Here is a 12,018-nt window from a genome sequence, read left to right on the forward strand (position 1 = left end):
GCCTGAACAGGAAAGCAAGTTGCCAACTAGCCTTAGAGATGGACTGGATATATGAAGCCTAAACAATTCTTTTTTCAGAGGCAGCAAAAGTGGAGAATCCTATGAGAAGGTCTAGGAGAAGGGGAGGATAAAAAGGTAAGAAAACCCTAAACTGGGGACCTTGAAAGCCACCAAGAGCAGAAATAACTAGTGCCAGCATGGCAGCACTCAGAATGTGATGTTCCAGAGCTTCAAAGTCATTAAACCTCAATACTAAGATAACATGGAGACTCTGAAGATATCAAAATTTGAACATCAAAGATGAGAAAGACCAAACCTTGGGAATGGTGGTCATTTTAGACCTAGGTAACTCAGGACAAGACCAAGTAGGAATGATCATCCAAATTAAAAGTTCATCAGAAGGCAGGCCTGGTTCTGACATAAAGTCTCAGTTCAAGCATTAAGGCTGTAGAAATGAATAAATTGGGGGGAAATTTACTACTTCTATAGGGAATTATTTTAAACACAGAGATAACCCCCAAATCCAACCTCAGAGAAACTATGCCATGACAACTATAAACAGACTACATTAATACCTTGAAGAAATGAAGAAATAAAATATGAAATAAAAGCTCTAGAGGGAAGAATTTCAAGTTTGATAAATGTCGGAAGTGATAGAAAGAAAGAAAGAAAGAAAGAAAGAAAGAAAGAAAGAAAGAAAGAAAGAAAGAAAGAAAGAAAGAAAGAAAGAAAGAAAGAAAGAAAGAAAGAAAGAAATTGATAAACTATACCCAAATAGTGGCCTTCCCAAAAGTTGGAATAGACTAAACAGAATGAATGATTCCAAGAGATATCAAGAAATCTTACAACAAAATCAAAAGGCTAAAAAAAAGAAGAAAGTGTAAGGTATCTGGTATAAAAAAGCAACTAACCAAAAAAAAAAAACAAAAAAAAACTAGACTTTAAAACAGATCAAAAGGCAATTTAACAATTTTTGAACTCCCTAAAAACCATGATCCAAAAAACCCTGATTATTATGCATTTCAAGAAATCATAAATGAAAACTGTCCATATCTATTTGAAGCAGAAACTAATATAAAAGCAGAATGTACCAATCATATATATTACAAGCATTGAGAACGAAGCAGTTCAAGTATCAAGGGACCACAGTTTGGATCATTCATGATATAAACTAGAGGCAACATTGAAATATAACATTATAAAAGGCAAAAGATATGGTTTCACAAGTGAGAGTAATTTGGTCAACAATGTGAGGATTCAGGGGAAAAATGGATCTTAGTGGAGTACAGAACTTTAAAATATTTATGATGAAAAAGATAGTCTTGGGCAAGAACTTTGAAATCAAATACAAGAATCCAAAGAAGTCTAGAAAAAAAAATGTACTTGAGCAATTAGAAAACTATTTTTAAATTATGAAATGACATTATAATGGTGAAGGAGAAAAAGGTGTACTTTCTAAAACAAACATTTTCAAAGGATACTGAAGGAGTAAAATGAGGAAAAATAGAGGTTCTGGTGTAATGATTCTTTTCTTACAGTCTGAGAAATTTAAAAAAAGGGAGGAAGGATAAAAGCAATAAACTAATGTTGAAAGGAGGAAAAGCAGGTGGAGATGATATTTCTCATAATTGTGATAACAGAAAAAGAAGAGTATATATGTTAAATGATTTAAATATAGAAGAAAGGATGGGAAGAAGGACATTGTAGGAATTTAATTTTTAAAGAAGAATTGAACATACACAGAGTTTGACATGGAAATATGTCAACCTCAAAAGGACTTAAAGTGGGGCCAAAGGAGAATGATAAGAAGAAAATATCTACAAAGAAAACTTCCTAATCCTTTAGAGAAAGTTAAAAAAGAAATAAAGAACAAAAAGAATTAAAAGCTAAGGAGGTTTCTTGGAGTACATTTTAGACAAAATGAAAAAAGATAAACAAATGTGGTATGTGAATATAAAGGAATATTATTGCATCATAACAAATGATGAAATAGAGGACTTCAGAGAAATTCTAGGTAGCATGAACTGATAAAGAATTAAGTGAATAGAATCAAGGACAGCAACCAAGGACAGCAACACTAAGAAAAATAATTTTGAAAAACTTTTAAGAACTTTAATCAAAGGACTAAATCATGTCTCAAGAGGATTGAAGCATGTTACTTCCTGACATGGTGGTGATGGATGCAAGATGTGGAGACAGAATGTGTTTTCAGACAAAAATACTATGTAGATTCATTTTACTTGACTATGCTTATTTGTTACAAGGTTTTAAAGGGTCTTCTGTTTTTCCCTTTCTCTTGGTTAACTGAGGAAGAAGGATGGGAAGGAGGGGATATTAGCAACAATATATTTTTTTAATAGGGTCATTAAAATACTTTTTTAATTCACAAAAAATAAAGTTCAGAAACAAACACAGGGTAGTTTTCAAAGTAATATGTGTAATTTACTATTTACTTTTTTAAAAAATCAAAAAGTATGAAGTAGAATTTCATGATTTCACAAAGAATGATTTGTTTTTTGTTCTGCTTTGCATATGGAAATGCTCTTTTCTAAATGTTAAAGTTCAGAATAATAAACATTTTTTAAAAAATAAAATAGATCATTTTTACTCTTCAGAAATACATACACGTATGTATATGCTTTCCTGTACATGTGTATTTTTTCTAGTAGCAATCTGTGGATTCTGTTAATCATGTTTAATCAATAATATATGAAAGACAAACAATTGCCTGTATTCAGAAGTCTTGGACAGTTGTCTTATATCATTTCTTCCCTTACTATATTCGAGTTTTATGATTTGTCACGTTCTTCTGCAAGACCTATTATCCTTAAGTTATTTCTACACATTCTGTCAAGTCCAGTCCCTTGGATCTTTATGGAATTTATGTATTCTACTGGGAAATGAATGTAAACTGTTTGCATTTTTGTTTTTCTTCCCGGCTTATTTCTACTTTCTGAATCCAATTCTCCCTGTGCAACAAGAGAACTGTTCGGTTCTGAACACATATACAATATCTAGGATATACTGTGACCTATTTAACATTTGGGGGAGGGGATGGAGGGAGGGAGGGGAAAAATCAGAACAGAAGTGAGTGCAAGGGATAATGTTGTAAAAAATTACCCTGGCATGGGTGCTGTCAATAAAAAGTTATTTAAAAAAAAAAGAATTTATGTGTTCTTTTAATGTTGGTAAATTTTGCTTCCCCTCTGCCAAATTTTCTTCTACTTTGATATTTGTGCTCCAAATCTGAAATAAAATCTCACAGTTTCTGTTTATTATTATTTTAAATCATTCAATTTTCTTTACTCCAGTATTTATGGGGATTTTTAAAATTCTGAATTTGATCTAAATTCCTAATTTCTTTTTAAGAAGTTTATTTCTCTTTTTAACCATTTTAGAATTTCTTGTTACCTTTCCATATCTAGAGATTCCCCTGAATTATGTTTTTAATCAAGTAATAAAAAATCATTTCCCATTGTATTATTAAAATATTTGTTCAGCAGGCTTTGGTTTCTCTTTGAGGTTTTACTTATTCTGTCATTTGGGAAATCCTTTTTCTTGCTTTAACTCTTCGCGTGCTTTTTTTTATTTACAGCTTTTTTCTAATCTTTTGGTGTTTCAGCTTTTCTTTTGTTTTCTCCATCACATCATTCAAATAAATATTCCACTATTTCCTACATCATATCTCTTACATGAAAAAGAGGCCTTTTCTTTGTCAAGGCAAACCTTTCTACAAGTATTCAAGATCCCATCCTGATTTTCTTTAGCAAACTGCCTCTTAATTCTCACTTATTTTCAACTTCTCCCTCCCTATGAATTGCTTCCTACTTCCTACAAATACACACATCTCTTCCAATCCTCAGCCCACACTTGATTCCCATTATTTTATCTCTCTTCTCTTTCATGACTAAACTCCTTGAGAATGCTGTCTACAATGATTGCTTTAATTTCCCTTCTTTGCAGACTCTTCTTAACTGGCTTTCAACTTCATCAATCAATCAAAACTTCTATCTTCAAGGTTATCAATGGATCTCTTCATTGTTCAATCTGAGAACCTTTATTCAACTTTCATTTTCCTTACTCTCTTTGCAACCTTTGACATTGCCAATCCTTTCTTCTGGATTTTGCTTTCTAGGTTTTGTAACTCTGCTCTTACCTTCTTTTCCTCTTACCTGTCCAGCCATTCCTTTGCTGATCTTTCCAGGAATGCCCACTAACTGTCAATGTCCCAAAAGAGCTTTCTCTGGGCCCTATTCTCTCTTCCCTCTCTATACCAAGGTTTGGTTGTTAACCTGGGGACTGTGACTTGTTTTTTGAAAAAAAAATTTGATATGAAAATTTTCTTTTGTAATTATATATTTTTTCATATAAAAACATTATTCTGAAAAGAAGATCCTTAGGTTAACCCCCCCCCAAAAATTAAGAATACTCATTTTATACCAGATGCAGTCCACAGTATTGTCAGTGCAGCCCAAACCAGATTAAAATATAATTGGGAAATATTTAACAAAATAAATAAAAATGCAATAAAACATAGATGATGTTAATGTTAATACTAACATTCATGATTTTCTAAATCAATATGTAGTCTGCAGGGATCTTTATGTATGGTTTAGTGACTCTTGTTTCTATTTTGAGTTTCATATCCTGCTTAGAATCTCATTAGCTCCCATCAGTCCAATTTTTATTTCTAAAGAAAAGATTTGTATAACTATTTATCCAATGCTAATCTCTCTCCTGAATTGCAGTCTCTCATCACCAGCTGCCTATAGGATACCTCAAAATGGAAGTCCCACAGACATCTCAATGTCAACATTATATTCTCCACCTCCACACCCACTCACCTCTCTTCCAAATTTCCTTATGATGTCAAGGGACCACCATCCTCCCAGATACTTATGTTCACAATGTCAGTATGATTACGATTGCTCACTCATATCTACTCCCCATATCCATTTTGTTGCCAAATTTCTTTACAACATCTTTCATATAAATTCTTCTTTTGTACTCTCATATGGCCTCTACCCTTGTTCAAGGCTTCATTATTTTGCACCTATACTATTTCAATAGCTTTCTGATCGGCTTCTCTGTCTTAAGCCTCTCCCCATTCCCATCGACCTTCACTCAGCTATCAAAGGGATCTTCTTAAAGTGCAAGATTCACTATATCATTCTTCTATTCAATAAACTCCAGTGGCTCCCTATTAACTTCAGGAACAAATATAAAATCCCATTTATTTTTTAAAAGCCCTTTAGAACCAGGCTCCTTTCTATCTTTCCAGTCTTACCTTTTATTTCCTCCACATGCTGTAAAATACATTGGCCTTCTATTCTTTATACATATTATTCCATCTCCCAAATCTGTGGTTTTCCATCTTTTCCATTTTCTCTATATGGAAAGTACTCACAACATCCTTATCACTATCTCCTAACTTTCTCTAAGACAGCTCAAAGCCTATTTTCTATAAGACGACTTTCCCAATTGCCCACATGATTCCCTCATCCCATATCTTCTCATTCTTGCCTTTAATCTACAGATATCTTTCATTTACACTGTATGTGCCTTATATAAACTTAATTGTTTGCATTTTGTCTCCTTCATTAGAATATAAACTCCTTAAAGGCAGGGAATGGTGGGGAGGGGGGGGTTGTCCTTTATTTATTATTTGTCTCAGGACACAGTGTGGGCACATGGTAAATATTTAACAAATGTTTGTTGACTAGCTGATTTTCTGTTTTATGGATCATTTCTTTTATTCACTGAATTTTCAAGTTGAAAAAAAAAAAAAACTGTGGAAGTCATCTAAAAGGAATCCTTTAAAAATCATCCCAGAAAGAAAGTGAAACCTGATGTCTTTTCCCCAACCTAGAAAGGTCAGAGAATCTTAGAATTTAGAGCTGAAAGGGACTTCAGAGAACATCTAGTCCAGCTCCCTAATTTTACAGAGGCCAAAAGTGAGGCCCAAGAATTATTTGCCCAAATTCACACAAGTAGTAAATAGCAGAGTGAGGATTCAAATCTAAGTTCCATGACTACAAATTGAGTAGTTTTTCCATTGCAAAATACTGTATGATCATATCATGATTTTTTTCTCTTTTTTCTACTCAGAACTATTATTTCATGGGCTCAGGGAACTCTTGATGAGAAATTACCTTTAATCAGTGCAATTTAGTAACTGTTCTGCATCTTAAAATCTTAGAAAATTAACTAAAAAGTTAAAAAAATTATTTGGAGTCATACAACCTATCTATCTATATCTTTCTATTTGTCTGTTTACCTATCTATCTATTGATCTCTATCGATCGATTTCTATTTATGTCTATCTATCCATTCATCCATCTATCCATCCATCAATCTATAAACCTATCACTATCTCTATTTATCTCTATTTCTATCTCTCTCTCTCTGTCTGTGTCCATCTGTGTCTTTCTGTCTATGTATTTATCTGTGAGGGTTCTTATATGTTTGTGTATGTTTATATGAAGTGAGTGCTGAACCTAGGTCTTCAACACTCTTGAGCCAACTGTCCCTTCATTTTATCACTCTGCCCTTCCAATAAAGCTTACACATCCTAAGATATTTTGTGGCTGCCAACCAAGTTGTGAGTATAACTTGAGAAGGAAGAAAAAAGGTTTACCATGAAGACTTCATTACAAAAAACTGCAATTTCAGAGTTCTCAGTTTATCCATCCAATCTATCATCCAAACACAGCTAACCTCCTCTGTGGACACGATTCAATTTCTTCACAAATATTAACTTATTTACCCTTGCCCACTGCATGGGCAGAGAAATAACTTCAGATGTAGAAACTTAGGGTTAAAAAAAAAAAGGCCAAAAAAATGGGTGAATCCAGTAAGTTCTAAGTTGAGATGATTGATTCTATTACATTAAAAATTTCTCAATTCTTAATTACATTAAAAAGTTAAGACATTTAGCTATATTTTATAGAATTTGAGAGCTGGAAGAAGCCCTCAATAGCAATAACTCCAACCCTTTATAGAAAAAAAGAAACTGAGGACTATCAAGACTAATTAATATATTTAGTTAGCAACAGAGCCAGCACTGTAATTTTGTTACATTGGGCAAGTCCCTTGCATCATCTGGGCCCAGTATTCTCATTAATGAGAAAATCATTCAGATCATCTCTAAGGTCTCAATCCTAACATTCTATGATATTATCAACCTAGATCTCCTGATATACAGTCTGCTGTTCTTTCTAGTAAGCCACTTATATTTCTGCTTTCCTGTGTCTAATTAATTTGATCTTCTTCAATGGAAAAATATTTTTTAAAAACTGCCTTAATAACATTTTCTGCAGTGTCCTATATCCAGACAGAAATGACATTCCTCAAGATCCAAAGAGGAAATGAAGAAAAAGCCTGACTGCACTTTTTCATCTTATAAATTATGTGAGTCCAGAAGCCAACGGGGGCAACATTATATAGTAGAAAGAGCCCTAAAGTTGCAATCAGATGTGGGTTTGAATCAGCCATTAACAGTTATAGGACCTTGGACAAATCCTCAAGTTCTCTGACGACCCTTTCAGTCTATTCATCTGTATAAAGAAAGGAGTTAACATTTTCACAGCGAGGTTGTGATAGAGATCAATAGATATACAGGTACACAGACAAATAGAAAGTATATTTCTAGAGAGAGAATGTGTATGTGTTGTTTAAAGATTGATCTAGCTAAGTTAATAGAGACTCATCATTAGAAAGTTAGCCCCTATATGATATTTTTTTCAGCCATAGAAACCCATGGAAACTGCCTATTAAGGCAAAAGAGTTGAAATCTATCTCAGTGAAATGACCCCTCACACTGATGACATCACGTATTCTTGAAGTAGTCTTCTTTCCGCAACAAAATTGATCATAAGATAAGAAGTGACCTGAGAGATTATGTAATTCAAACCCTTCCTTTTAAGGGAGGAAACAACAGTTGAGGAAACTAAATCACAAAAGTAGTAAGTGATGGGGGTGTCCTGTGGTACCTAAAATATCTTTTCAACATATTGAGTCAATTTACAACAAATAAGTTATAACCCAGGGGGTTATTTCTAGGTGGTATACAAAAATATCCGAGTAAAGAAAAAAAAAAAATATGGATAAAATAGCCTATCATTCAACTGATTTTCTTTAACCTAATTATTCTTTATTCATCTTGACTCCACCCCAAACTGCCTGTTCTGATTAATAATTAGATTTGTTGGCTTAACTGCCAAAAAACCCTTACCTGCCAAAAAAACCTTACCTGCAAAAAAAAACCCAAAAAACAAAAACACGGTTTCAGAACTACACAAGAGAATTATTCTTATTTCATTATGGAAAATAGTTTGCCCTTAGTTTACTGGATTAACAAAAAATGGAAATTTTTCTCCTGGTAGTTAAAATAGATAAGAGCATAAAGAGCTGTGTGCTTCTCCAGCCTCATTTTAAAAAACCATTCTGGGACACAGGGAAAGTAGTGCTTGACTTCATACCTGTATAGCAGTGCAATCTTCCATCCTCATGTGAGGAATTTTTCCTTCTGTCGAGCTGGCACGAGTCCATTGCTGTTGTGAGAGTTTTCTACATGTCTCAATTGTGTCTGAGGTTCTTAAGGGCTTTTGGCCAAAAAGGAAAAATACAATTATGCTAAATGTAATATTCCTATTAATATCAAGCCAATACTTTAACTCAGATAACTACATATAATCTCTAATGTAGACCAAGGCATTTTTCAATGGAAATGGAAATACAAGTGCTTTTTCATTCAAATTAAAAAACCCTATATGACCTATCTCATGGCTTTTTGGCTTTGCCTCTGGGGCTAGGCACCTAAGCCAGCAAGCACTCAATGGATTGTTTTGCTGCTGTTGCAAATGCCAGCAGTTGGCACATCTCCATCAATAGTTGGCCTATATTACAATATATTAGCATTTCTGGGCTGAGCCCAAATCTGAACAGGAGTAAGTCCAAACTTGCCCAATGGGGTGTCAAAAGGTTGGCTGTCACTGGTAAAAAGCAATCTTGTTCAGAAACTACATGAGACATTACATCTAGGCAAAGAGTTATTCTTAAGTAATAAAAATACCTTCACCCTATATCTGAACTTTAATCAGCATCAGCTGGTGAAGGTGTTTTGAAATTCAGATTTAGCTTAAGCTAAAATCTAAGCTTTCTCATAAATGAGGAAATCTGGATTGACAGTACTTGCATAAGCAACTTCGGTTAAGTGTGGGGGTACATGTCGGAGCCATTTACTGGAGCTCAACTCCAGAAACTCCATCTGCTGAGTTAGAGAGGGAAGAGAATTTAGGTGGAGTCAATGGCCCTTTATGGGTCATGTTAGCCAATCTTGGAGATTTTCTCTATGCAGAGTTCAGGAGAGTGTGGGAGCAAATTTCTAGGTATCACATAGTAAGCCTATTCTATGTAGCCCTGGTCGTTCATAGTTTAAGACTACCAGGAGACTACATGGCACATCTCTGCTCATTTTCTATTTGTTCGTGGCTCCATATTTGGATTCCGTGCTCCTTGAGAATATAAAAAAAAAAAACTACATCAAAATGGAAATCTGAGTAATCGCTACATGTCACAGATACAACCTTGCTACATATTATATTTAGTGATTAATCTCAATCCTCCTTCCCAATCCCTAGAAAAAGGGGACTGGGTATTGGATATATGGATATGTAACTTTTAAGTATAATTTGCTCCAGCAGGGTAGGAATTACATCTTGTTCATTTTTGTATCTTACTCAATGACAAGTAGAGTGCTCTTCATATAGTAAACATTTAATAAATGTTTTGAATTGAGCACTCCTGGTCATTCAGGGTCATGAGCAATGATTGATTTGAGCAATATCTGGAAACAAACATAAAAGAGTAATATGCCACTGACCAGAGTCTGCTCACCTCTCCAGTGCTAGAGAATTGTTCCTTTGGATGGAAAGATGCTTGTGAAATCATTGATGGGGATAAGCTTGGGGATGACCACTGGGTTGGAAGTGTGGAGAGAGATGGAGAGAGGATTGGTGACTCTTCCAATGTACGTTCAAAGGTGACAGCTTCTTTTATCGTGTTGTTTTCCATACTTAAATTCTTATTTTTGTTGTTCACTGCAATTGGAAATTCAACACTGTTGATGACCGAAGTTTGGGGCGTCTCTACCACAGAAATGATAGGACCAGAACCATCCTTTCTTTTGCAGCGACATGTATTAATCCTGTCTGGTTGGGAATTACTAGAACATTCAGGACATTTTAGGTTTTTTCTACCCAAGCTACAATCAGCCATTTTTAATTTTTTATTTTATTTTATTTTATTTTATTTTTTTTAGTTTTTCAGCCTCCACATGCAGAGGAGATGGGAAGAGAGTATTTCGACTGTTTGAAGGAGTAATAAACAGCAGGAAAAGCAAGAAGTGAGCTCCTTCAAATAAACTGCCTTCGGATTAATGGAATCTTGCAAGTTAATGAAACACTAAACGGCCATTGGCACTCGAGATCTGCAGAAACAAAAGAAATTGAAAGTTGTCAGCCTCTATCTGGCTATAAATCAGAATATGGAGAGAGTCACTGCTAAGAGAACTAGTCAGAGTCTGAAAATCTAGTTACCCTTGTTCTAGTTGAGTGACCTCAGGCCAGTCCATTATCCACCCTGAACTTCATTTTCCTCACTATAAACTAAAGGGGTTAAGTTAGATTATCTTCACAATCTCTTCTAGTTCTACACTTCTAATTCGACAAAGTTCTGACTTTGATTCTATAATATTATTCCTGTATGTAAGAGGTTAGGGCTTAGAATAAAACCACTAAGGATGTAATTTCTAAAAGCTGGCCTCTTTTTAAGAAAAATATCCTCATTCAATGGATCCTTATTTCACATGGCTGCCTGAACAGTGAATGGATATTTGCCTTGCACTCCAATCATAAGAGTAACCCTCTGTCTGACCATGATTGTGAAAATGCCAAATAGCACAATTGAAAAAACCATATATGACACAAAAGTATCTGTTTTGGTATCCTTATTAAAGTAACAACTTTATTAATTCACGTCTACTTACACTAGAGCTGCAATATTTTCAAGGGAATAATCTTATTTTAAAAGTCTGAATGAATAAAGTGTAAATAAATCTCCATCCTCAAATTTCCTATAAGAAAAATAGAGATTTTTGAGTCTTCTCCTTTTCCATTCATCTTAGGAAGATATAATGCAAAAGTACTATGTCTCAGAAACAAAAGGAGATTAGATGAGGAGTCAGAAGAGCGATATCTGAGTCCCATCTTTGCCATCTTCCAGCTTTGTAACCTTGAGAAGACAGCTATTCAAATCTTTATAGATTCAGAATTGGAAGAGATAAGCTAGACAAAGAGACATGGGAGGGAGGAACCCTTCCATAATACTCCACCCTCTGCTTGAGTTCTAATCTCCTAAGAACATTAAGTTGGACAAATTGTTGGAATCCAGCTCTCTATAATTTCTACCAATTATAACTAGTTCTGCTTCCGGTGACCAAAGAAAAAAAGGTAGCCCCTCTTTCAAAAGCTATCTTTTGATAGCTCTTTAGATATTTGAAAAAAGTTGTCATGTCCCTTTTTCTGCTATATCAGTCTCTTCTTATCTAGGTCACCCCAAAACCTCTAAGAAATCTGTATAGAGAATAAGATTTTCAGTTCAGAGATCTGGAAGATCAATTAGTCTAACTTCATTTTATAGATGAGAAAGCTTGTCATCTTGGGCAGTTAAGTGATTTGTCCAAGATCACATAGCTAACAGGAAAAATATAGGCTTAAACTTTAGGTCTCTCGGACACCAAATCTAATACCCTTTTCAGTATACCATTCTTGGAACTGAGGGGCATTATAATATAGCAGAAAGAGTACTTGAGAAAGTTAGATGAACTGAATTTGAATTTGAATTCAGATATCTGCTACTGATGTAATTGCCATGCAAACCATGCAATTTAATTTCTCTGAGCCTCAGCATCCTCATTTGGAAAATAGAGTTAATGCTTCTATTATCTGCCTCACAGAG

The 12,018-nt window shown here is 34.4% G+C and overlaps 1 protein-coding gene across 4 annotated transcripts in view; it reads right to left on the reverse strand.

The window, feature by feature from the left end:
- STK33 (serine/threonine kinase 33) overlaps positions 1-12,018 on the reverse strand; it is a 166,262-nt gene that overhangs the window by 88,556 nt on the left and 65,688 nt on the right. For 3 of the 4 annotated variants that reach the window (XM_031943987.1, XM_031943985.1, XM_031943986.1), the window contains 2 exons: positions 9,898-10,489; positions 8,481-8,603 (listed from right to left, as the gene is read on the reverse strand). In XM_031943987.1, the coding sequence (XP_031799847.1) occupies positions 8,481-8,603; positions 9,898-10,278 (504 nt within the window). In that variant the 5' untranslated portion in view covers positions 10,279-10,489. The remainder of the gene's footprint in view (positions 1-8,480; positions 8,604-9,897; positions 10,490-12,018) is intronic. The other variant, XM_031943988.1, reaches the window with a different exon arrangement.

This window comes from Sarcophilus harrisii, chromosome 6, assembly GCF_902635505.1.
Source record: "Sarcophilus harrisii chromosome 6, mSarHar1.11, whole genome shotgun sequence".
In the NCBI taxonomy this organism is placed as follows: domain Eukaryota; kingdom Metazoa; phylum Chordata; class Mammalia; order Dasyuromorphia; family Dasyuridae; genus Sarcophilus; species Sarcophilus harrisii.